Below are 27,964 nucleotides of genomic sequence, written 5' to 3'. Positions count from 1 at the left end.
AGATGAATTGTTATTGCACTTTTTTTTTTATTGCACTCAAGATACAACAGTCCTCTATGATTCAATACGACCTCTAAAGCATTAAATTTGAACTCTAAAATATCTTCTACCTCCAACACCACAGCAGAATAAACAGAACATTCTTGGAGTGCTGCGAAACCACAAGTTCAGCTGTTTGGTTTGGTGCCGTTGTGTCTCTGTATGAGATTATTACCAGGTTTGAATGCAAGAGCTTACAGCAGAGACTCCAAACAGCCAAGTGAACACAAACTGCTGGCGAAACACAATGAGTTGTGAAGGTTGAGGGTGTTTAACAAGCATGAAGACACGCAAAGACAATTTCTGCCTCAGCTAAAGCAAATAATAAACTCAAACTGTTAAATTAAGAAGGGAACTAACAATTATTTTCATTCACTGTTGATCATTTGTCTAATTAACTATCCATTTAGTCCATAAAATGACAGAAAGTATTTAAAGTGTTAGCTCAATTTCCCAAAGCTCAAGGTGCTGAAGTTTTTGTTAGACTCGACCTTTCGTCCCACAGAGAAAAGCAGTAAATCCTCACATGAGAAGCTGTAACTAGTGAATGTTTAAGTCATTTATCAAGAAAAAATGTAATCATTGTCCTCTGCAGGAAAGGTCACACGTAGCAGGGACTGTTAACAACCTGCCTACAAAACTATTCCTCAAACCTAGACTGCACTTTACCCTTAAAATGTGTAACTCCTGTACTTTTATTTCTGTACATTTTAACAGCTCTTCTGTCACCCGATAACCTCTTTAAGATGCATTGATAGGTAACAAAATTCCTGGCATGGCATTTGAGCAGATCTGATAAGGTGTGTTTATATGCAACTTCACTTTTAAAACTTGGGCTAAAAAAGAAAATATGACAAACAGATGTTGAGAATTGTTTTGCTAGTTGGACAATTTAGTGTCAAAAGGGATAAATACTTAATGTCATTTAAGATAAGTGGAATTTCCTCTCCACTAAAATACAGCACTTTGTCCTCACTGTACACTGAAATCCACAAATAAATATTCTAAACAGTTATTTTGCTTTCAATAGACACTGTCAGCTTCAAGTGAAAACTCATTGTAGCTGTTAACAAAACGGGATTGACTGCTGCTACACTCACAAATTGAAATATTCTAGCAGTTTCTTAAAAACATTTTTCAAATGATGGCGCTTAGTTTTCCGTGTTCCCTTGCATGAAATAAGGTTGAGTGTGTAAACGAATGAATACTGAAATAAAAAGAAAATCTTAGTGCTGAAGAGATTTTAAGACACAACTGCAATTGAATTGAAAACAAAGAGAGTGCTACAGCCTTTGTATTCCACAAACTGACAAAATATGCATTCATCCTGTTACAATAATTCACAAGTAGGCATACATGATCTATTTCTTTTTTAAATATCAAAAACACCACAAAACTAGTCTGTCAGACATTCATTATTGTAAAACTATGTAAATTATTTAACATTTACAAACAGTAAAAAGTATTGTCGAGTAGACAATAATAATAATTATACAGCCATTTGAAAAATAAAACACCCCAATCCCTTTGGTGGAACATTTAGTCTTGAATTCACAAGTTTCATAACAGTAAGTACCAAAAGCGGCAACTTGTTGTCCTCACCACACTAAAAATCATTATATAATCTAAATTATGTTCAGATTGTTCTGTTTTCCTAATTTTCATATAAGGACAGAAGAGCAGCAGTGTGAATATGGAATATGCAGCATTGCTTGCCATAACATGCAAACAAACACACACACACACATACTCACTTATGTGTATTGTGGACATTATGGCAGGTTTGTCTGCTTCTGTCCTGATGTGCTAAAAACAAAAATGTTCCACCAAAGTGAAGTAATCTCATAAAATGTACAAGAAACAATACAAACATCGATTGTCGTACCTAAACGTGAAGTATTACAACTAACCTGCACTCAAAGTCATCAAAGTTGGTGACACTCATAGAAGTACATTATATATTAGATTTCATAGTAATAAGACTTCTAAAAATACTGTAACACTGTTAATCTCTTTACGTACATTTAGCTGTACCAATACTTGCTTATAAGTAGTGAGGCAAAATGGTCAAAATATTGTCACAATAATGTGCATTTTCATATCAATGTTTCTATTCTAAAAGTATTCTGACACGTACATGTACATGTCCTGTATTGTAGGACTTAAGTAGCTCACCGTCTGTTCAGAGGTTGTTCGCTGTAATTCAGTGCCACCTGCTACATTTGAATGCATGTTAATATTTCCACACAAACAGTAAAAGTCTGTTAGGATGTACATTCAAAACATACAAGGGTACTGAAACCTAAGGCCAACAGACAATAAAATTAATCTGGTCATTTTTGTAGAGTTCTTGAGTAAATTGTCTCAAGCATGACATGGCAGATTCAAGTACCTTTTGTTTGTAACATCTGTGAAATCTTCAGAGAAAACATCGTTCCAGCATTTTAACCTAAAGCTGTTTATGCTGTTGAAACGGCCTCCAAAACCAGGGTAACACGTCAAATAGAACAAATCCCTTTAATACCGGTAACTTTGTTAATTTGGTCTTCAATGAGTGAATTTCTCCTTTCACTACATAGCCTTTGATTTCATCCTCTTGTCACGCGTCCTGGTCCCTGATGTATTTTAAAGACAATGTGTTCTGGACTGTAGCCAAGCAGGGTTTTTATTGGGTAGTGTCATTTCAACGCTTCGTTACCCCTACTGTAAATTACAACTGCAGCTGTTAACTTCATCATGTGCCAAAGAGATAAAGGCTATAATGAGCAGAAATGACTTTTGCTTTCCATTTTGTAAAAAGTATTTCATTTACTTGGCTGCGGCTGCATTCAGAGCATGAACATTAAAAATATAAATAAATTAATTCAACAGTAGTCTCAAAGGAAACAGAGCTGCAGTGACGGGAAGCAACAGTCCCTAAAAGAACAAGACCCTTGTGCTCACTGCATGAGATATTAACAGGTGATGTGCTTCAGTGTGCATAATCTAAGTTTGTGAACAAGTAAAAGGTTGTACTTGTGTTTTTAGACAACTAAAATATAAATATATGTAGTTGTGCAGCTGTGCATTATAGTGATTTTGAGGAGCTGAGAGGAGCCTCTGAGCCTGTAAAACTACTGTACTGTATGTACTACTGATTATTGCTTTAATGTGAAGGTGATAACACAGTTTATTAAAACAAAACATCATTAAAATATTAGACACTACATCATTAATACTAATGAGGCACAGAACTATTGATTTGTCTTGTAAATCACATTGTTTTAGTTTATGTCACTTCCAAATAAATCTGCTGCTTCCATCTGCCATGTCATCATTATTTTGGTACGTATTATATTTGATACTTAGATACTGACTGCTTTCAAACACTGCACTGTACGAAAAGAAAAAAAAGTGCTATTGATAAAATAAAGACTTCAGTGTGTGTTTGTGTAGTTGCATGTGTACAGTATTACCATATTGAATCCTAAAGAGGTGCACAGAAACTCTCACGAGGAACACAACAACAGTCACTTTTTTTTTTTTTGGCTTCAGGAAAGAGGACTTGTGGTAGATAGGTAGGTACTCAGCATGTTGTCTGACAGGGTTGACCTTTGACCTTAAGGCCTCACAGCTGCCCGAAGAAGATGGAGCAGAGAAGGAAGATGGCATAGAGAAACAGCAGACCCAGACCCAGCCGGCGATCCAGCTTCCAGTGGTTCAGATGAACGCTCATCACCTGGAAACAAAGAGAGATGGCGGTGAGGAAGAGACAAAAAGATGCATTCACCTTGAACACATTTTTTTAAACCAAATTTTAGCTCTATAATTCATAGGCAGTATGAGAAAAATGATTTGTGAATCCTTTTGTGTTTAAAGCAGGCATGAAGTAGAGCCGTTGATGCTGGATTTTCTGATCAAATATCAGTATTTATTGATTTTATTTTATTTTTTTACATTTTTGATAAGCAGGAATCTTCTAATAACCAGTATGAACAGGAGGAATGATCGAATTGTGAACCTATCCTTTAAATCTGAATTAACTGATTTTTGGCCACTTTGGGGCAGAGCTATGTTGCTAGGTTGTTGCTAGGGCAAAATGCTAGCACACAGTTGCTTTTTTTATGCATGCAGCAGACACCGAGCTACATTAGCATTAATTTTGAGTGGTGTTTGTGTCCTCCTGATGGATCTAATATTCACTCTCCTTTTAGCTTGGTTTTGCTTTCCACAAACTGCTGAGGGAAATATCTGGCTCTTTAGCTGCTAAATGCTCCACTATGTTCGTTAGCTAGTTGCTAATTTTGCTGAAATCATTGAACTAGACAGAAAAGTTGTGGGACAGAAAACCAAAGTAATGAACTGAAAGAAGCTGAAATGCTCTGTAGAGCTGATGGGATCAACAGCACAACACTGTATATACCTAACACATATTATTGGAATTTCTGTACTGTATATATATAGTATAAAGAAACCGGCATGGTGAAAGTGTAAGGCCTCTATGTTACTTAAATCATAAAAAAATACCATTTATATAAAACAAAATATTTAAGCAACTGTTTCTGTTTTTTCCTATCACAAATCTTACAGGTTTAATGAAGTTAAAACACTGCATGACAACCACACATTTAAAATGTTCGGTTATTTCATCAAACGTGCCCTGTGAGCTGAAATTCCTTCTCAAAGTTACAACCAGAGGACGTGTTTGCATGCAGATTTGAATAATATCAGGAGAGGGATGGAAGACACACAGTCCAGCTGTAGTCCACCATGTCTTAAAGTGAATTAAATCCAACCAAGCTGACTTATTTCACACAATGACAAACACCTAACAGATATCAAAACAACTGTGAAACTGTGGTAAACTGTTTTCACTCACCGTCAGAAACACAGATGCCAGCAGCAGGACGACAGAATACACCAGTCCTTTATTATTTATGGAGATCTGTGAAAAGTAAAGCACATGTCACATTTATGAACCTAAAATCTCTCTCTGTGTATCAATAAGTCTCTCTCTCTCTCACACACACACACACACACACACACGAGTAACCCAGAAAAATCAGCGACGGAAGGAAAAAACAAGAGATTGTTGTAGAGATAAAGTGCATACTGATGATCCGTGGTCCACCACAAGGGTACGCAAAGCCCAGGGGAAACCCAAACCCAGCAGGATGTCAAAGATATTGCTGCCTATGGAGTTAGACACTGCCATGTCCCCCATGCCTGAAAAGAGACGGGAAAAGTGACAGAGAAATGCACCACAAAGAGGGAACAGGAAAAAGATTTGGAGCTGGAGATTCAGGATAAAGAGTCTGACAGTTTTTACCTTGTCGAGCTACAATCAGACTTGCCATGCAGTCTGGCACGCTGGTCCCTGCTGCCAGGAACGTTATGCCCATGATGTAGTCTGGGATGTCTAGTGTGTAGCTGATGATGGTGACCTGTTAGAAACATTAGGACACATCAGCTTGTAAACAACTGTATTTCTGTGGTAAACCAAAAGCCTCTTGAAGCTCAGAACTGGAATTGTTGAATCCCAACTGGAGTGATTCTGCTTCCTTCTTACCATCCACACCATGAGGTAGGAGAAGACGGCGATCCACAGGGTGGAGGCCACAAAGGTGACCATGAACCAGCGGTGCCAGCGTGGCAGAATGCAGTTAGGTACAGTGCAGTAGAGCAGGAGGCCCAGAGGCCACGTTATCACCCACTTCACCCGTGCACAACAGCCACCTGTGAAGAGCAGGAAGTCAGACTCATGGAATCTGTCAAATTGTTGACTCATAGGTCATTAAACTCAATAAACGCTACCATTGAAAAACTCAAAAACTATTGAGTGTGTCAAGTGCTGGATCTTCCTCACCTGGTATGCGCACGGGACTGAAAATCCCATCTTCATCATCCTCCTCTTCCTCTGGCTGGCTCAACTCTACCCCCGGCTTGTCTCCTGACTCTGCATCTCCTATTCCAGGTCTCCCGCCTCCGTTCTCCAAACTGCAGGATTCCGTCCTCTTCAGGCTGTTGCTGGTTGACTCCCCTCGTGACCCGGGCCCGGCCTCGCTGCCACGCTGGTTTTTCGAACTCTGGATCAGCCTCTGTCTCTGTGAGAAGAGAGCGAGGAGTTTTTTGTTGGAGAGCCCCGAGCCGATGTGTGTTATAATGTCTGCTGTGAGTGTGTGTGTCAGATACCTCACTGATGAGCATGCGTCCTGCCATGGAGAGCCTAGTGCGAGGGGAGAAGTGGGGGGTGATCATCATACGCAGGCCAGCCTCTGAGAAGGACAGTTTGTGAGGGTTGAGGATGAGGAGCTCATCCACCATGACGACAGGAGGGGGCTCCTGACCATAGGCTTGACCTGTGGAAAAAGTTTGGAGAAGACAGTATTTTAAACTTAAAATTTTAAAAAGCCCTTGGATATGGTGATCAGCTGGAGCAGTAATGTCTTCTGACCTTTGTTGAGGAGCACCATGGAAGTGTTGCAAGCGGAGGCATCCTCTCCCGTCTTGTCGTCTCTGCGATCCTCTGATCTGAGGCAGCACGGCCCGACGCTCCTGAACTGGCGCGTCACAAACACCATAATCTGGGAGTTGAACCTGCGACCAAACAGATGCTGTTTACTTACATCTACATGTGCAAGTGTTTATCAGAACTCAGGTGTGTGGAGGCTTGATGATTGATGAGGGAGTCTGGTCTCTAGTGAACTTACTTCATGATTATAATGTAGATCCCGTACATGGTCATGAGGAGCAAGGACTCCCACCTGCACAGCAAGTAGAACATTTAGATTTACACAGTTGGTGTTTGCACTGTAACTGAACCCCAATTAAACGTTTCATAACACAAATAATAGTAAGTTAACCTTTAGTCTTTCTTTAATCATAAATAAAAAAAATTGAGAATAATAACAAAGGTGATGGCAGAAGGATGTATGCGCACAGGATTTATGTGAAGACAAGCGGTGCATGTTGTCATTATCTGCATTGATACATAATCACCCTCCTCTACTCATAATTATCTTAAAGCAAGTTTTCTTTCTGATTAAAATGCACAAAGGTAAAATGTAGTATAATCTGCTTACTATGAACAATGAGGTCTTTCATGAGCACACTATATTCTGCCAAAGTGAGAACACTTTCCCGCGAGAGATTTCTGTAATTGTGTTTTTATCCTTGCTTTTCTCGCTGGTTTGAAGTGAGCAAGGCTCAATTAAAAAATGTCATGTATTTCTGTGCACCAATCAGCGGTTAGCCACATTTAAATCAAAATGTGATGACTGTTGCAGGGTTGTTTGGTTGTACTGCAAGAACTGTCGATCAAATCTGATCAAATCACAGGCTAACACTTTATTTTACAGGTCCTTTAAATTTTATACTAATTTCTTGGAAATGTTCTGTGTAGTTTGCAGGTATTTAACAGTTAATTTTTAGCACATTTTTTTTTCATAGAAAGTGGTGCAATTTGGTACAAATTATAAGAAAAAACAAAAAAAAGTGTTAAGTTGGTTTAGCTTTTAATTTGCTAAAATTCTTAATAAATTAGACTCAACAGTTTTTAAATGACAGAAAATACTTTGTTTTCAGTGTGTAGTTTTGTGTGTCAAACTATATATTAGCATATCAGGTTGTTTCTTAAAAACTCTATAATGAGCACACTTCCCATATACTACTAAACTACATAACCCTTTTTAAGAAATGACCTAAGAATTAAGTTACACAGCAGCTACTTTAAGGAAATATTGAAGAAATCTAATATGCTACTGACACACAAAACTATACACTGAAAACAAAGTATTTTCTTTCAGATAAAGAATTGTCGAGCCTAATTTACTAAGAGCTACATATGAACCAAAATATAATGAGTGGGTACTTAACAACTAAACCAAATTAACACTTTTTTCTGTTATATCTTATAATTTGTATCAAATTGCACCTCCCTCTCTGTAAAATGTCAAAAAAATTTAAAAAATGCTATTGCTCAAATTTTCAGGAAATTAGTATAAAAGTAAGAGATCTGTAAAATAAAGCATTACCAGTCACACACCCACACAGTCCTAAAGAAACGAGATTAACTGAATTTAAGATTTTTTTTTTCCTGAACTTTACCTTTGATTGTTGCTTATTTGGTCACAATTAAAAATACTTGACATCTGAAATCAAGTTTTCAGAGTCTCTAAGCTGGAGTTCCTGTTTAGCACTTAGTTACATTTACCTATTTTTTTTTCTTAAAAATAAGAATACAGTAACTGTAAAAGATAACAGAACTGGTGCATAAGCACAACTCTATAAAATGCATCAACACTTCATTAGCTTCTCCAACAAACACCCAAACTGAACCTGTGCAGACAGTTGTTCCACTGAGCCTGGATACAGACTGGAAGACCACACCACTGCTGCGCATGTGCAGACTCATATCTCAGATATTCAGAGCATGCAGTGATTTGGCAAAGTCAGCTAAAACACAAATCTGCCAAACTGCATTCAGAAGAACAGCAGTGAGGTGAAATACAGCGGGGCAAGCTTAGCTTGGCACACTGCGATTCAATAAACGGTCTGCCGTATATCACTGATGAATCCACTGTTACAGCTGACATTAAGTCTGTGAATAAATCTACAATTTCATTAAAACCACTGACAAATACAACAATGAAAAGCCATTTCATACAAAAGGCTTCAGGTCGACAGAATAGAAAACATTCAGGACAGGCAGCTAAGAAGCTAAGCAGGCATTGAAGAGCACCGAATGAGCCTGTTAACAAGGAAAAGCGAAACAAAACAAATCAATCTAAGCTTCAAATCCACTGTTCATGTGTGAAGTGGCTTCCACACCATCACCAAGTACAAGATGTCGGCTGCCACTGATGACATACACCTCCTCAACACAAATTAAACAAATGATAAGTCATTTTACAGCAGATTTCAAATTGAACTGATCTCCACTCATCACCTCTGCTGGCTCTGAAATGAGCTGAGGCTGACCAGAAACACATATTCAGGTGTTTTGTTATTTGTTGAGTACAAACCAGGAACCCAAATCGATTTAAGTTCCACAATCAGTGATTATTGAACTTGTTGACGTCCTCATCTTCATGATTGAAATAACAGTCATTTGTGAAAGAGGTTGTGACACCAATTAGAGCCTGAGAGGAAAGAGAAATTTGAAGATCTGTGTCGGTGTGAATACAGATTCTCGCTGTAGGAGTGCTTGTATGGAAATGTGATCATATGATGTGCATTGTTTGCTCTGTTAGTAGTGAATGATATTTACAGAGTTGTACATAGTCAAAAGATTTTTAGTAGAATAATAAAACTATCAATTTGCGGTTATAAATGAGCCTGAAGGTGCATCTTTGAGACGTTTTCAATCACCCTCCTACCATCAGCCTCAGTGTACAAATGACATGAATGTGAGTTCATGTTAACAGATATGTCAGTTCGTTTTCCATCCATTGTAAACATGTAATCCAACTCTTCTTTTTAAATCACATTTCAGGTATAGTTTGAAGACTTTTCAAACAGACCAAGCCCAAAAATTAATCTAAACTGGTTTATACAGTTAATATCTACGAAAACAAGTAAGCAGTGTAAAATATCATCTTGTGTTCAACATCGAGCAGTTCCTACAACAGCATTTATTCAAGGTAGTGAATGTGGTATACATATGTGGACTCACCAGACAACCATGGCATCATAGATAACCTAGAGAGAAAGAAGAAGATACATTTTTAAAAACATAATGTGGAAAAGTAAAAGGTTAACAGAGATTTCACTGACAAAATGCACATCTCACCATGATGAGAGTCAGTACAGAGAGGATGTAGTAGGAGGAATCTCTAAAGAGGGACCACCATGTCAGAGCCACCGTCTGTGGAGAAGAGATAAAAATGTTTAATCACTCATTAAACAAGTGCATCCAGTATGAGTTTAAAAAGAAAAGTTTTTCTACCTGGCCTGCAAAGATCCCACTCAGGCCGATGATGACCAGGATGTTGAAGACAGCGGAGCCGACGATTGTGCCGACTCCGACGTCTCCTTTAGTGATGAAGACACCTGAAGGCGGGCGACACAGGAAGGAGGAATGAAAGTCAAATATGTCCATTCAGAATCTGTGTTTGTTTGGTTTCAGATTAGATCAAATCCTCGCAATCTGTCATCTCCCATTGGTTTCTGTGGCCGAATGACACTCTTATTTCCACTTAAACACACAGTCCACTCAGCTCTGGCCTCACATGAAAAGATGCAAAAACAGTTATTTTATGTGTTGTTTTTTTATTAGTTTTATTTGATTGTTTTCTCCTAAGTTCTTTGAGACAAATCTGTATCTAGAATACAGATGAATTTGACTTTCAATTAAATGGACTGACAACATTTATTGACATGTCTGAAATAGAGAGATTAATTTTTTTTAAAAAGCCTGACAGTAAATTAACTACGACAATACTTTTAGATATCCTGTTCATTTGAAGGGGATTCTTTATGTTGTAATGTATGTAAAACACTGATGAAAAATAAAGAATATGTTTGTGTATGTAATTAAACTCTGCTGACATCTACTGGATGATTCTGGCACTGCAGAGGATGGGAAGACTATTTGAAATTTCTCCGTTTAAGGGGAAAAAAAGGACATGCTCTCTGGCACAGCTGGCACAGCTGTCTAGAATGACTGAGCAACTAACCAATGAGAGAGGTGAAAAGCTCTGGAGCAGAGCTTCCCGCAGCCATAAATGTCGCTCCGGCCACATCTTCACTGAGCTGCAGGTTCTGAAAGAGAAGAAAAACACCCGAGACGGATATAGACTTATTGAAATGGCTAATAATTGGTATAATCCAATTTTGATCTGTTAAAAGAAGCAAATTATATCTGCAGGCAGGCTGGTGATGTTTTCCTCACCTCAGATATTTTCTCAAGGGAAGGAACAAAGTAGTCGTCACAGACGATGGCCAGAGCGTAGAACATGTAGATCGCCTAGAAAGTAAAGATGAGCTCAGATAGGAGAGTGGACGGACATATACACAATCTCCCTTTGTATATAATATATCTACTGTGTAAGTGTTGGTTTGTAATACTTGTGCAGTGCAGTGATACACATCTGTTTATAATGATGTCAGATCTCAGCAGGATGAGTCAAGGACATAAATAAACAAAAACAGACCCAAGAAAAAATATGCAGAGTTCAGGTGAGGTACTCACACAGAGCGCATGAAGAAACACGGCCCCTTTCTTCCTCTGCTCCTTGTTGAAGATGTCGTCTGGAAACTCATGAATGGCTGCAGGGAGACAGACAACAGATTTCATATCGCATGAGTTAACTTTTTAAATATCTTTTTCCAATCTTAAACAGATGTTCATTTCACTAAAAGCAAAATGTGACAAAACAAACTAAAATATACAAATTATCTGGGCTATGAGACTTACAACAGTCTCACAAACTGCACAGGATTTGTTCATATTAGACAAAGGGGATGTGAAATGTTTCTCTTAAAGTTGGGTAATGCATTACACAATTTACTTCTTGTCCTCCTCCTCCCGTTCTTGTATAAAAAGTTTCACTGTAAAATGTATTATAATGTTCTTTGTCTCCTGATTCCTGATCATGTACATCTGCAAAGCTTCATAACCTCTGTTATCATCTTTCTTTACATTCAAACATTTAAGAGAAGAAACTAAAGACCAGGAGTCATTGTTATAATTGTGTGTTCATCATACTGTGTGTCTCATTTCAGACACCATTTCTAACAACATGTTGTGTTGTCATGTAGACGATGTTTGTTGTGCACAGTGCAGTGAGACAGGAAGTGAAGTGGAAGAGAAACTAGCAGCTGCTTCCTGTTCTTACTTGAGTGTACGAACAAGAAAAAACTGTTAATGACAGCTTAGCTTCCCCTTGTTCCCTTGACGTTACAAAACAGAGCCTCGAGAGTGTGGTACAGCTCCAATTTACAACTCTGAGCTGAGCTGGATGAATTTAAACTACTGGGGAGCATGGAGCTATTAATAGCTCCTCTGCTGTGTGAGACAACAGCGGGTCGACAAGCGCACAATAAGCACAGGGCAGCCGTCACAATGCACACTGCTGCATGGAAACTGAACAACAGACTGCATGGATTAAGAGAGGGTCCCTTGTGATCAGGGATATGAGATCTGATCTTTGACACTGCAGTATCAGTGAGTGAGAGGAGGAGGCCATATGGTCCCGAGGATGGGACAGCAATTTGGCCCTGTTGAATTTGAAAATGTAAATGTTTGTGCAGTTGTGTTTACACATTTGTGCGTGTGAAAGAGTGCAGAGCTGCCTGTCTGTCTGCATGCTTATTGTGCCATAAACAGCATTATGTGCATCCTCTCACTTTCAACATCTACAGTGAAAGCGAATTTCCAGGTTGGCTCTGTCTCTCTGTTTTCTGCTCTCTTAGAGAACTGAGGAAAAAGCCTATCTTCTTTGTGTGCCAGCTGTTGTTGCAGTGTAGGGCTCATCCAGTAAATCATCAAGGCTTAGCATGTAAACTTTCTGTCATCTTATTGCACGAGAGAGCGAGCCTTGAATGTGAAGCTGCGCTGTATGCGTCTTCTCAAGCGGCCTGTCACGCTGATCAGCTGTTGGACATCTGTGTTCGCTCTGTGGCTTTGTTTCTTTCACCCTCTTCTGCATCCTGTCTAACAGCCCTGGAAGTCTTCCAGTCTGCTTTCTAGCCCAGAGCATAAACTCTCAGGTTATGCCATCGGTGGAAACGCAGAGCTGCAACATGTAGCTCAGATGGACGCTTCGCAGAGTTGCTCTGGTGAAGGCAGTTGCTATGGCGACCCTCTCCCTGGGGGCAGCTTTTTTTTTTTTTTTTTTTTTTTTTTTTGGATGGGTGGCAGTAGGAAGCCAAAGGCAAGGCGATTGCGTGAACAGTGAGAAAGGGGGAGGTGAATATGAGTTTCCCATGGTTTGAGTTTATGAAAAATGAAAAAAAGAGAAGTGACAGCAGCTCTGGACCGTAATGTCTAAAAATATTTATTTTTCCTTACAAACCCTCAGGAGAGGTCTGAGAGAGTGAGGGAGGGGGAAGAACGGCACAGAGACACAAAGAGAAAGGGAGACACAAACAGCATACTGGTTTACTGAAGGCTGCTGGACAGGAATGTGCTTTGCCATGACTCGTATGCCATGGTTTCACAACACAAAACCGCAAGCTGAAACACCCGGGTTAAAGATGATAGCACATCTGCAACTTCCCAAATCAGGGATTTGAGCCAGATGTGCCATCCGCTTGATAAAGTCAGTAGTTTTGTAATCAGAGGTCGAGCCTCTGTGAGTTTAGGGGAGATCTGAGCTGCAGCGTCGATGTACGGTTACTCTGACAATACAAGCACCTCGTACTTAGACCCGTAACATCATGTCTCTCTGTGCTTTACAGCCAGATAACAAACTGCCCCCACAACTCCTTCACCTCTGATCCAGTTCTGACTGTCGCTGTCTTCACAGCAGCTCACATGTCTTTGTTTCATTCCTACACCATCTGAAGTACTCTTAAAGAGATAATCCACAAGTGTAAATAGCGCCGTATATTTCTTCAACCTTCTCACATTTATTGCACACAAACTGCTGCTGTTACATCTGTGAAAACATAAAGGACATTACTTCATGTGCAGCAGGGTGCACACAGATGTTAGCCAGAGCAGCAACAACTTTATGAACTGGCTGAATCACTAATATATGTTATACATCACTGATAAGAGGGTAAAGCAGGAAATACATTTCATTTATTAGCAAGACAAAGGAGATCCTAAATTATGACTTTAATGTGAACACCTTCTAGTAATTTTGTATATATAAGCTCAAAGTTCCTTCATTTAACCATGCGAGCAGCTCTGTGAGGCTATACTTTGGCAGAGTGGTGCTTTGAGCTAAAGGCTAACATTGGCATGTTAACATGCTCACCATAAAATACTAACATGCTAAAATTCAGGAGGTATAATGTTTACAATGTTTATCTTAGTTTAGCTTGTTAGCATGCTAACTTTTTCCAGTTACCAGAAAACACAAAAGGTTTTGGACATGGACCAAAGAATTGGACAAATTGAAATTTTTGACCTGATAATACCACTGGAGGAAACGTCAGGGGGTCATCGAACGGGGGTGGGGATAATTTAGTATTACTTATTTTTGTTCATAATAAAATGAGCATTATTCATGGTCAACTGACCGACTCGACCTCCCTTCAGCCTGGGGGTGGGGGTGGGGTGTCCTGGGGGAACTCCCACAGAATAAAATTATAATTTAAAACAAATTTCCTGCATTTCTACAACACTTAACCTCTTGGATTAAGTCAAAACAGTCTAGATCAGTTAGATTGAGGGTGCTATGAAAAGAAGAATTATTAGGAGAATGGCTATTTCATATTAGAAATTATATATATAAATACATTATGTAGCCTAAAATTTTAGCAGGTTGCAGGCTAGATCAAGATCAAACAAGGATGAACATTTATATAAATGAAATAGCCTTACAACACATCACAATATGATTTGGATAATTAAACCTGGTTAAACAATGTTAAAACTGAGGGTTGCTATTCTTAATACTCACAAGGCCATATTCAAAGTCTAACAATTGCAACAAAGTAGAAACAATTTGGATAAATGAAATGGCCTCACAATTATAACCTAAAAATCTATTATTGGGAATCGCGAGAAAAGTTTCAGAGCGACAGATACACAGAGCGTCCCCATAACCATAGTAACTCGCTCTCTCTCCTGCCTGCATGCACACGGCATCAGAGGAGAGGGAGAGACGCTGTGCTGCCACCAGAAGAGCCGCTGACTGAGATTACTCTGAGCAACGTGCATGGGAGTAAATTACAATATAATAGATTTATGTATATTCCTTGCTTTCCCCCTGATCGTCTGAATAACTCACTGCTGCACGATGCTGCTCTGTCTTGTCTGTCCGTGCACTGTCAGTGTCCTCTTTTGACACCATGAAGTTATCAGTTATAAATTTATTTTTCACTGTGTGAGAAAATGGACGTGAGGCGTGAGAGCCTGTGAAAAGTGTCAAGTGCGTGAGTCTCACTGTCAATGCATAAGAGTTGGCAGCCCTGTTGTGTACCATATTTCTTGGCAATCCATCCAACAGTTACTGAGAGATTTCACTCAATACCACATGTGAGCTCATTGTGGTGCTGGAGGAAAAAATCAGGGGATCACCAAAATCAGTAGGATCCATTGCCTAGCAACAATGAATGTCTGTAGATGTTCAGATATTTCACTGGATAAGTGAAAACTAGAGGAAGGTTTCAGGGGATCACCAAACTCAGTAGAATTCATCCTCTGGACACCATGAATATACAAATTTCATGGCAATCCATCCAATAGTTGTCAAAATATTTCACTAATAGCCAAATGTGTCAACCTGCTGGGGATGCTTGAGGAAAAGTCAGGGATCAAAGTTAGTAGGATTCATCCTCTGGGGACCAATGATGTCTCTACAAATTTTACATCAATCCATCCAATAGTTGTTGTATTATTTCAGCCTGAACCAATGAGGTGGACCGACCGACTGACAGACTAACATTACCATCCTCAAAGCTATGCCGCTAGCATGGCTAGAAAGGGATCACTTCCTTTCAAAAGATCTTGAAGCGCTGATTATTTCTTCAAATGTCAGAAGAGGCAAAACTTTTATCTACTATATACTAGAGTCAAATGTGAGGTTAAGTGAGGTGATGAAACTAGTATTGTTAAAGGTGCACCTGAAGAAGGGTAGTGTTAAATTATAACAGAAACTAATTCAGCGATGAAAAAAGCACACTGAACAACAATTTTACATATTAACTCCAAAGCACTATAAAAGCCAGGAGGCGCATGTTAAATGGGACACTGTTTGTCAAGTAGCAAAGCGTAAATTTGCTCTAATGCATCTGCTTTCAGCCGTTACACACTAAGTGTCTGCTATATAAGACTTTATTAGCTTTTAGTTGAGTCCACATTTGTAGCAAATATAAAACACTGTTTGCTGTTTAAACACTTGAACACTTTGTCTTTTTCTTATCTGAAATCGGTTTATGTTTCCCTGTTATGGTGAGAACAAACCTTTCTTATATATGTATTTTAGCAGAGTCCAGATCAATAAAGCCTGTGCAGCAGATAAGATCTTCAAGTATATTTGCAATGCCAAGCAAATTCTTCCCATGGTATTAGAAGTGAAATCCCAACAAAGTGAAAACAGCGGTGATGTGAGGAGCTAAGCTCTCTATCTGAGTCAATCTGCTGCAAGAGGCTTTAGACTGTAGCTGTGGGCAGTGGGCGGTACAGAATAATGTTATCGATCAGAAAGTCTGCAGGGTGTCCTGGAGTCAAGCTACGGTATCGACTGGCACACCGAGTAAAGTCGTATCATGCCCCAACCAAACCAACGTTAATGTATCAAGCACATGCACAGACCAACAGCAACGAGCCTGCATTTTTCATGAGGAATCAAAAAATAAATATTTCATCCAGGTGTGTGATGTAAATTCAATTATGCATTTGTTCTTTGATTTCGCTTCCCTTTGAGGCAGTTTGAATACAGCGCCGATGAAACGACAGCAGGCCTTCAAACCGCACCAACCACCTCGCCTATCAATAAAAACACTTAACATGTTACACTGTTGTGACAGAAGTGAACAAAAAACTGCTGGGGATGTGGCTCAAATGGAAACAGTAAAACAAACAACTTTAAAGAGCAATTTTTTAGAAACCTCACATTGAGAGCCTTAACCTGTGCCTTTTATTCCTTAAATGTTGAGTCATTTTTGGGAACGGAGTACATGCCTTACAGAGAAAACTAAAAGGAGAGAGTGAAATCCAACAGTTACATTTGCTGCTGTTTGCCTTGTGTGGCATCCATAATCAGACTGCCCTGATAAAAGTCCAAGATCATTTGAAGATAATTTTAGTTAGATTATCTGCCAGCCTCTCTTTCTCAACGCTTTCCCAAAAAAACCCTGAAAACATGGCTGTGGAAAAATACTATTCTCAGCTGACTGTTGCTTGCCAAAATAAACAACATAACAAGCCTCGACATCACACACAGTATGAGCCGTTTACTTCATTTACATCATTTGAATTCATTTGCCTCCCCCCTCTTCTCCTCACGGTCTATTTTTAGTTCTTTGCTTTGCACTTTTAATGCTTGAAAGACAGAATTGTCTGGGTTTCAAAATTTAGCATTCAGTTGCCTAGCAACAACGGTCTCAGCGGCCTGTCAGCTGAAGGCGGATCACACCGTATCCATCTTGTTAAGCAATGGAGGGATGAAAAGAAAGAAAGAGAGCCTGGGGCTGGACGTTACTGTGCAATCCCCAAGATAATATCCCCCAAGGTCCACGGCAGGCTTTTTAATCACACTACATATTATGCAATCACTGTCAGACGGCCTGCTGAGGAAGAGGGCGGCAACCTGAGCCTGGAGCCGCGCTCATTGTCTTATAGTATGTGTCTTATAGTACCTGTCCAGCTTTTTGTTCGCCTGCTTGTCTCCAGCGTATTACCACGATGAAGTATCTACCTGCAGAAGGCTTGTGTGTTTGTAAGAGATAATGAAGGAGAGCTGTTTGCAACAAGAAACTCAATTAAGGTTAAGTGTGTTATCAGGTAGCAAAACACAAATGTGCTGTGCAGAGCAAATGGAGCACTAGTGGAAAGATTATTTTCTGTCCTCAGTAAGTAAGTCTCCTAAGTGAAAAACACACCTCTAATTTAAGAGAATGTGTGGTAGACAACTAGACAGCGATGTGCCTGTAAGTGTGAATTCACTCTAAGTGCCAGATCAACTGTCTATGTTCATACACCTCTGAATATATAAGCTCTTTAAAACTATAACCAATATAATATATTATTTACAAAGAGCTGTGGTATTAAATTTCCACATAAGATCATCAGCAGCTAAAACGATTATAAAGAAAATGTTGTAAAAAACTAAAACTACCATCATAGCTGATTGTTTTGTTTTGTTTTATGCATTGACCAAAGGGTATGTTTCGAGTCGAGGCTACACCTCTATTTTATTGTGTTAAGTGAAATTATTTTAAATCAAACCTTACATTAGGCCTGCGACTAACAATTATTTTCACTACGAATTCATTATCATTAATCAATGAATTGTTTTATCTATATAATGTCAGATAATTGTGAAAAAATGCCTGTTATTATTTTTTAGAGCCCATGGTGATGTCTTCAAATGTATTCTTGGGTCTGATCAACAGTTCAAAATCCAAAGAAATTCAGTTTTACCATCATGTATAACACAGAAGAGCTTCAAACATCACATTTGAGAAACTGCAACCAGCAAACATCTGCATTTTTGCTTAAAAAATGACAAATTACAATCAAAAATATTTGCAGATTCATTTTCTGTAAACCGACTAATCGATCATTCAACAAATTGTTGCAGCTCTGCCTTACAAACAGAAGAACAGCCATGTTGTGCCAGTGTCAGATGCACATTATATAAACCTTTTGCAAATAAATGAGGGCACCCTGACATGGAGACCATTCCCATCTCCTGTGACAAGTAAAATAAAGGCGCTTCCCAGTGAGTTTAACTGCATATTTTACTATACACATCCTCACATGCAGGCGATGTCAGGCAAACGTGTTTCACTCAAATCTATTTTTAAAAGCTCAAAATTATTCATTGTGTGTGCATCTTTTTTAGATTGCACTTCCTCAGTGGGCAGAGTCCACTTTAGGCCTGAACAGACTGCCTGCATGATATTTCATTAGCATAACTTGATTTGCATAATTGTCTTTGAGAATAAGACTGAAATTCTGTACTCAGGTTTCAACAATGAAGGTGCAAATAAGTGTGCAGTTTGCACACAATTCAACATTGTGACTGGCAGCCTCCAGTAATATTAGCACAGTATTCACTTAGTAAGGCAAAAAATTTTTCATTGTGCAGCTGTGTTATTCTATCTACTCCGTGCTTCTCCCCCACACATAACAATAAAGAGATTTCCTCTCCAATGTGAATTTTTAATAATAAAACTGTCAGCAGTGATGAATGCAGCTCATGTTAGCCAGCCAGCTAATCAGCTTGGGAACCAGAGAAACAGAGGTCTTATTATGGCTGTCGATTGGCTGCGTGTCTCAGTAATAAATTCATGAAGAGCAGTTTGAATCTGCCTAAACTATTCAGGGCACAACCAGACTCCAACAGGAAGCAAATATAAGTAACTCGGCGTCAGCTAAAGACAGACTACCTTAGAAAATCTAATCTGACTTTCACTCTGGCAGCCTCCTCTTGCACACTTCATCTGTCTCCTTGAATCTTTCACTGCACAAGCTTGACACTGGCTACACACTCCTGACAACTAACACTGTTCGGTCCGCGTGACCTTTCAGTTCACCTGCAGGGGAGAGGCATAATTCTCTGGTACACTCCGCCTTCCTTGTTTACCTGCACACACACCACATACACATGCACGTATACACACATGGCAGAAAAATGACATCTCTGAACCATTTCTGGATCTGAAATTGACTCCCTGTGCTTTCCGCATACTATATGACCAAATGAACTTGTTCACCAATATGATGAAGCATTTGAGGTCTTGTTGGGTGCGTGTAATTCCAAATACTGAATTAGGTGTTTGCAATACAACAATATACTGTATTGGGTTGTGATTGTGATTGAAGCATGTTGTTTCATTATAAAGTTTGTAAAATATTACAACACATATCGATATTGTGATATAATATTACATACATTATGATAGAAGATATTATCCATATTCCCCGCCCTGACACTGAATGATAAGTCTGCGTAGCAGACTAGGAGGGTTTGCTGGTCTGTCCTGGAGCGACACACAACATTTATCCAGGTAGAGAGGAGTGACTCACCTGCTCGCGGCTGCTCTAGGCTCTGGTTGTCTGATTTCTCCTGCATCAGCCTGCGTGTCCATCGCAGCGTCCCGCCATTCACGCCTGGCCGAGACCCCGAAGACTCCGTCTCTGTTATAAAACCACACCAGAGTCATTTTAGCAAACAACCAGCAAGACCTCACACACTGTAACCACAGAACTAAACCTCTGTATTTTGACTTATGGCTGAAACTAACAAGTGTCTTCATAATTAATCTGTGGATTATTTTTAAGATCGATCAACTGGCAACCATTTTGATATCGATTGAATTGTTTCAGTTATTGGTCGAGCGAGAATGCTAAACATTCACAAGTTCCAGCTTCTCAGTTGTGAGGATTTGCTGTTTTTCTTTTTTCCTTTATGAACGTAAACTGATTATTTATAAATTTTATAGACCAAATGATAATCTACAAATCAAGGAAGTAAGTGGCAGGTTAATCAATAATGAAAATAATCAGATGCAGCCCAAATACAATGAAACAAAATAATGAAAAATGCTCTTGGCTGTGATGATTTCCTAGAGTGACTTCTTCAAACTGCCTGTTTTATTTATTCAATGAACAAAGACAAAAACCAGAGACGCAGAGAAGTTCTTAAATTTGTGAAGCTGGAATCAGTAACTATTGATCAACTATTCAATTAATGAACCAATCATTTTATCCTTTGTTTGATTTAGTGTCAGTAGTTTTCCAAAGAACCTCTGACTGAAAGATAATAACCAAACAATTTATCTTGTATTTTATTAGTTTGGGTGTTAAATTAGTGTCCACTCATCCTCAGAAAACCATCCAAGTATTGTTACTGCTGCTTTTCTCCAACCTAATAATCGTGTGCAGAGCTATTCTTGTGGACTAGACAGACTATAGTTTCATGTTTCTGGCTGTGGGAGATAGCAACACGTTCAGTAATTCAGCCCATGCTGCAGTCAGCTGTCCTGAGCCATCATCAGTACTGAAATCTTTATGGTGTGTATTTCAGCTGTGTGTTTCATTCCTCGACAGCTAATCTCTGTTTTTACGGCTTTACTGAGGCGACCTCACAGATAGATCTGTCTCATCATCTCTCTCATCTTTTCAACGGGGGAAGGGGGGGAATACAGATATCCTTCACTGCCACCCACAGAGATCTTTCCACCAAGGGCTAGAGAAGATAGAGGCAAGGTATTACACCCTGTACTAAACACTGTCCTCTTATTTACGAGGCAGCTTGGTCCTTGTGTCTGATGCATTTCGTGATTGCCAGGCGCTGTAGTGTCCCTTTGTACCTAGCAGCTCAATGAGCCAATGCATTTCACGAGGGCAGCGGTCGTGGCTGAGAGGAGACGTGAAGGCTTTCATGTTGAGGTATCAAGAGGAGCTCGATTCGTATGAAATTCAAATGAGCTCCTGTCACTGATGGCTCTGCACCATCTTCACACTTATAACTGGGTCTAAACTGTATCCTGTCTCATTAGAAAACTGAGAGATAAAAATGGAATGCTTTTGCAGATTTGAGATTTTAGTAACTCAAGAAAATCCTAATATGGTATGGACAAACAACTTATAAAATACAACACTAACTGGTGCTGATAGTTTATATAAACTAGGGGCTTTTTTCTACTGTATTTCTCATTAGAAATACAGTAGCTTTTAATGAAAATAATACTGAGAAATAAAGCACAACATAAATTACTTGTACAAAGGTGAAACCCTGATGATGAGCTGATCTGACTGTAAAAACAAAATGAACTTAAACATAGATTATCAGTATAGTATTTTTTTTCCAATTATTCTAGCATTCCTAAATTCAAGATGGTTAAAAAAGCAAGACTCCCTGAATCCTCTGCAAGTCTTTGTATCTTCCAGTAGGTTTAAATGTGCTGGTGTTGCTAATCCTAAACCACCCAGCTGTCTTGTGATCAATGTAGTTAATAGATGACAGCCTAAACAATCCACACTTGTGAAATAAATGGCATTTATTCTGTTCTTTGTCCTTAACGTTTAATGTCTTAAAAGTGTCTTAATTTTTATGATTGTATAGTAGGTGGTCTTTGTTTCAGGCTATTTAAAACTGGAGATAAAGATCACAGCCTTGCATACTTTCCAAGCACGTAGTACCACTGTCTTCACTCTGACCCTGACCTTTGCCCTAAAAGTTTATCATTTTAGCAATCCAAGCTGTAGTGGTTGTTGCTTCAGACAAGACTGTCTGCTAAATGGCTGAAATGTAAATATAAAGGAAGGAGGTTAGAGAAGGATCAGTGAGCAGAGAGAGATGAACGCTGATGAATTATGAAACCTGGTGTTTCTACGGAAATATCTTCATCTTGCTGCCACACTCCTCAACATAAACACGCTGGTTGAAAGCAGAAAGGTATGTGTAAATACCATAAAATGAAGTGAAAAATGACATAATTCATTCTAATCATAAATCCTGCTACACAATAGTATAAGCAAACCTCTAAGCTGAAGCTTTTGCTCAAATTTTTTTTAGTCTTCTAGCAGAAAGAAGCAGAAAAGAAGTCAAAATCCCATAAATACACCTTGCTGAACTCGCACAAACTGCTACAAATCATTACAGTAATTAGCACCTGTTTGATTTTTACAGGGACTGAAAGAAAAGTTCAACACCATATACTTTCAGCTGTTCCTTTCAGGGAAGACAAACCACTGTTGCCTCCTTCTGTAACAGAAACAACATTTGATCCTGTCAATCACACATCGACTGGACAGACCGGCTTCCTCAGGTCTCAGTTCACTGCCTCCGCAGGGCTAGACTGCAGTCTGTGGTAGTAAATGTCTGACTGTGAAATCCTCAATAGGGGCAGTGCAGGCGAGCAACCTGAGTCTTTAAGACAAAACTTTATAAAAATAATATTTGTATTTCTCAACACTTTGAGCTCTGTTTTCATGTGGATTACAGCACAGTCCTCCAGATCTCCAGTCTGACATTCAGACTGAACACTTATAAAGTGTCATGTTGCAGTAAACACATGCTGAAGAGTTGATCAGCATCTCATTTGACCTTTAATGGGATCCAAACCACAGTTACACAATGAGCATAGACAATACTAAGTTTAAAGTTTAAAAAATCCTAATGAGGACCCAAAGCTCAAATGAGGATTCTGTCATGAGCGCAATTAGAGAACAAATGTTCCTCCATAAAGACGTAAATCAATTTCTGATGCTTTAAGTGACTTTAAGGCTTTGTTCTTGCTGTATCACTGCTACATGGTGGCATCTTTCGCTCCAGATGTCTTTTGTTGCTGTATGTGACAATTTGCTTTTTTCAAAAGGCTACTAGAGTCAGCTTTATTCCATTCGTCACACTATGTGTATAACTTTAATGTAATTTAAACATTTTACCATTTAATCTGATAATATTTGTTTATAGAAAAATGAGCCAAATTCATGCAGTGTATTTGTGCTTTCAGCCCATTCATCTAGCCTAGTTGTCTCTGGGTCAAATCCCTCCTGGAGAGCTCCAAAATCAGAAATTTTCAAATTCTACAATTAATGACTTTAAAGTGGCTATAATCGATATTTTTATATTAACAATGGATCACATGACTACTTGTACCACTTGTAATGCATTGACAGGTGTAGCTTGTAGTGACAAACCCACAGATAATTATCATCTGACTGCAGTTCCCGCTCTATTGAGCTTCATAGCATCTTTAAGGTAGTTTTTTTTGGTTTTGCCCACAACTTTACCGTTTCGTTTGACTCTCACTGCTCTCTTCAGCCTTGTTTTCTGTTGTAACATGCAGCTGTTCTCAGTGAGAGCTCTGATCAACTGATTGTATGCTATCTGCCCAGCACCCAACAGACAGACAAAGGCAACTGTTTGCAAGTTGTACCTTCATAAAGTGAAAATATGTCAGTACTGTGTTTACAACTTGTCTCCACTGCCCCTAAGTTGCCAAAAAATCAGTTATTGTTGGTTTAATATCTGCTAAACTGTTAAAAGGCTTTTCATAATCAGTGTGCAGCTAGCGCTGTCTCTCGGAAAATGACAAATTTTGTGTTGGGCTACAACTAACAATCATTTTCATTATCCATTATCGATAAATTGTTTGGACTACAAAATGCCTGAACACAATGAAAAATATCTGTCTCAGTTTCCTAAATCCATGGGTGATGTCTGTTTTTCTCAACCGTCTGTACAAAATCTAAACATATTCAGTTTACTATCACACAAGATCAAGAACAGCAGCAAATCTTCACAAATTACATGACGTTTGGCATTTTCTGCTTTAAAAATGACTTAAATGATTAATCGATTATCAAAATATGAGTTTTTCTGTTGATATCCTAGTAAACTAATCGCCTTATCATCACAGCCCTATTATCCAGCATGCTGTTAGACAAAGTCATGACTTGGGACACAGTCAGGATTTATGTGTCAGCTGTTACAATCACTGCTGCTATGTTTTTTCAAATGCTTTGAAAGGAGTCCACCGCTTGATTGTATAAATGACGAACAGCCATTATAGAGATTAAATCCTGGCTAGTGAGGCTTGAAATGTTCAATTAAGCAATGAAACCCCACATATCTAAATATGGAGAACGGTTGGTCATCTAGAAGAATAAAGTCGACTAATTTCTCTTGTTTGCTTTGCTGCTGTCTGGACATTGCTTGTACAGCTTTGTCATATTCTACCATAAGATTTTCATCAAGTTTGTGGTGATGAATAATACTTTTAAACTTTCTGTTTGTTTTAAGTTCTTTTTCTGATGTCAAATCCAGTGTTTAGCCAGAATCAGACCGATATTGGTACAGAGAATCGAATGAGCACATCCATAAATGGTTATACAAGCAGTGTTATTCAAGATGCTACACTATGTGTAATATTTTCCGAGTATATTGTGAGAGTAACCCGCCTGTCGCCCTTACAAACAGCAGACTGCATGCTTTGCCCTGTGCTTTTATAGGGTTTGAGTTGAGTGGCCTTGGTCTTGGTTCAAAAAACCTCTTCTGGTTGATGGCACACTCATAATTTAAAGGTGAAGTATAAATATTAATGACATGGTTCATTCACCAGAACACCCTTCCATGAAGGACAGCATGCAATATCAGGATGAGACCAAATGTAAATCAAACACTCCTGATAGAACAAGTTCACTCATTCACATCTCTGCAATGCACACAGGACTGAAGAGAAAAAAAAGTCTTGGTGCTGAAGTGTCGACGAGTGTTTGTGACAGTGTGTGACGACATCAGCAAAGGTGTTGAGAGGATAACGAGGTGCAGGAGGGGGCTGATACCTTTAGGTGTGTTGCTGATAGATGAGACATTAAAGCATCTGGATCAGATTTCACTTATTTGAATCTGTAACATTAAATAATAACCTCATTTTGGCCATTAATGATGTGACCCAGAATGGTACTTAATATTATAGAGGTTGTTGATTTAAGGAGGTTTAAGGAGGTTTAAGGAGAAAGAAATGTAGAGAAGAAGAGGTGGGTACATGAATCGTAATGAAATCTAGTGATTTATGTGGCAGGAACTACAGTTCATGGCCTTTTATAGATGTACCGTACTCGCTGTGTCATATTTTTAAGTTCATTTTTTTATTATAAAAACTGACGGGGTAATGAGTCCATGGGGAAATCAGATAATCAGGATTATGTCAATAACGTGTTATAAATTCAGTGAAATGATTGTAAATAATCCAAAATACATACAATAAATCAATCTATTTATCTATGTTTAGCAAGAATTTATTTAAAACACATTCTTACAGTGACAGCCTGGGAAAAGAAACAAATTGGACGTGGAGTACACCTATTAAGAAAAAAATAATCCTTTAATATACCAAATAATACATTTCTTCTGAGATAAAGGATGAAATTTCAATGAATACCTGTTGGATCTGCATTAACCGATAACTTATCTACATTGATTGGATCTAAATATGTCAAATTCGTGTCTCATGTAATCATCAAACTGTCATCTTCCTGCAGTGTGAATCATGGCCCAAAGGGCAGATGCTGGGAAAGGTTAGCAGTCATGTTGGAAAATCCTAAACTAAGATTTAAATATTTAAAGCAGTGCTTCAACTGTCTGACATGCAGCACTGTTTGTGACTTCGCAGAGAAAAGCTTTGCTTTAACAATGACACATTCCTGGACAGCAATCAAGACTGGACTTTCAACTTCTGCACCTGCTTTCTTTCTTATATAGATTGTTACTTGTCATTTCTTCTTGGATACATTTTCATGAAGAATGTCACACCTGTCTACTGTAATATTACTGATCACACCTCTACACCAGACACTGTGTATTTAGTCATATAAAAGAAGACTTTTACATCCACATAGAAGCATAAATAAGGACAAAGCACTACATGTTCTGAATACATACATACAGTAGCTCTTTGTTTAGAGCAAGAATATTAATATATGGATGTGTTTTAGACTGTGTGTGGGTAAAATGTTTCTTACATTTATTCCTTTCCTTAGGACTGGTTATTTTACATGGTTCCTCTTCATTTTCAGTTGTACAGTAGATCAGTCAGTCAATCTTTTATCATGTTATCTTAATATAATATAAAATGTGGGCTCCTTTCTTCAGGGTACACACACATCAAATGTCTATAAATTCAAATACATTCAAACAGTGATCAATATGTGCATATGATGATAAAGTATATCGTGTTTTAGATTAGGTTTTTCATTTCCATTGTATATCTAAGAACGTCCATAGGATTATTATTGCTGTGCACGCTCGCAGGCGCGCGCAGCCTGTATGTCTATATTAAGGTCTCACCTGGTGCCTGGATGACCTGTGTGAGCCAAAGGACGGCGACCAGCCCGACTCCACAGCAGCAGAACCGCTGGAAGGGCCGCCGGTGCCTCGCTGCTGCTCTCATTCCTCAGCCGGCCGCATATCCACGAAAAACATCTGTTGCTCTCTCTCTGACACTTGTTTCCTCCACTTTCTCTGCAAACAGCTCCGGACAAACCACCAGCACCGCCGCTACGTACCTCAAGCGGCAACAGAAGCAAGCCACTTCTCTGCCAAGTTGCTGAACAGTGTCAAAAAAATTTAAAAAAATTTTGAAAAATTCAGCGCCTGGTTTTCTCCCTCCAGACTCAGAGCAGACGCTGCGCTGCTTCACTCCGCCAAACCTCCAGGTCGCACATAGCGAGTAAAAGAGCTCTCTGCGTTCATGTGTGCAGTCTGAAAGGTCGACAGCAGATCCCACAGTGAGGTGCAACAACAGGAGGCGACATGCTCTGAGCTCTGTGTGCTTTCACTCTCTCTCTCTCTCTCTCTCTCTCTCTCTCTCTCTCTCTCTCTCTCTCTCTCGCTCTCTCGCTCTCTCTCTTTCTTCTCACACTGTGTGTTTACCTGCATGGCCACCAGGCGGCGACAAACTCAGAGCTCCTAGTTCACAAGAAATGTGTGTGACACCTTCATCTTTTTGAACTTTTGGACCCCTGCTGAGCTGCTAACAGTATATTCGTCCCCAAGCATTAAAGACTATGTTCACAATTTTTCAAGTCTGTCTTAAAACAACAGCCAGGTGCCCATATGAACATCAAAACATCATTCCTCCTGTTCATACTGACCATTAAAAGATCTCATTTAAATGCACTTGCAGTGCAAGTGATGGGGGCCAATATCCACAGTCCTCATTTTGAGCAAAATGTATTTAAAGGTTTATCTGAAGATAATGTGAGGCTTCAGCTCTCAGTTAGTTAAATAAAGTAGATATCTTCAACAGTCAAAGTAAAAATGTCCCTCTTTGTGTCTCGACGGTCAGTGTTTCCCTTTTTTGTTACAGATTGTAACAAAAAGGGGGAATTTGGCACTAAAAAGACTAACTCTAAAAGATATCAAATGGATATGACTTATTCATATTAGCGTCAAGTAAACTTTTAAATATATTTTTGCACAGAAGGAGGGTTGTGGATTTTGTCACCCATCACTTACAGTGAAAGTGCATTATGAAGGGATCTTATGATGGTCAGTATGAACAGGAGGAATGATTACACCAAGAAAAATGTGTTTTAATGTTCATGCGTGCACCATTATTGCTTTAGGACCAGACTATTGCTTTAGGACAG

General features: G+C 39.0%; 1 protein-coding gene across 1 annotated transcript; it reads right to left on the bottom strand.

Annotated features, from left to right (window-relative positions):
• Positions 1-7: 7 nt before the first annotated feature.
• Positions 8-27,160, bottom strand: LOC122995598 (sodium/potassium/calcium exchanger 3). The gene is made up of 17 exons (XM_044370909.1): positions 26,661-27,160; positions 19,889-19,999; positions 11,210-11,286; positions 10,910-10,984; positions 10,695-10,779; positions 9,965-10,068; positions 9,809-9,883; positions 9,692-9,717; positions 6,729-6,782; positions 6,473-6,615; positions 6,211-6,377; positions 5,885-6,122; positions 5,588-5,754; positions 5,348-5,462; positions 5,132-5,244; positions 4,898-4,963; positions 8-3,757 (listed from the first exon to the last, which is right to left on the bottom strand). Exons 1-17 carry the CDS (start codon positions 26,761-26,763, stop codon positions 3,647-3,649), a joined length of 1,830 nt encoding a protein of 609 aa, XP_044226844.1. The 5' UTR covers positions 26,764-27,160; the 3' UTR covers positions 8-3,646.
• Positions 27,161-27,964: the final 804 nt, after the last annotated feature.

This window comes from Thunnus albacares, chromosome 13 (assembly GCF_914725855.1).
Source record: "Thunnus albacares chromosome 13, fThuAlb1.1, whole genome shotgun sequence".
Classification (NCBI taxonomy): domain Eukaryota; kingdom Metazoa; phylum Chordata; class Actinopteri; order Scombriformes; family Scombridae; genus Thunnus; species Thunnus albacares.
This window is presented reverse-complemented; position numbering and strand designations above follow the sequence as displayed.

Bases quoted from the DNA above. Each gene is read 5' to 3' on its own strand.
- LOC122995598 (XM_044370909.1), bottom strand. From the start codon at position 26,763: ATGAGAGCAGCAGCGAGGCACCGGCGGCCCTTCCAGCGGTTCTGCTGC. The intron at 10,985-11,209 runs GTGAGTACCTCA...TTTACTTTCTAG, and splicing joins TGTTTCTTCATGCGCTCTGT to GCGATCTACATGTTCTACGC. The intron at 10,069-10,694 runs GTTAGTTGCTCA...GCCCGCCTTCAG, and splicing joins GCTTTTCACCTCTCTCATTG to GTGTCTTCATCACTAAAGGA.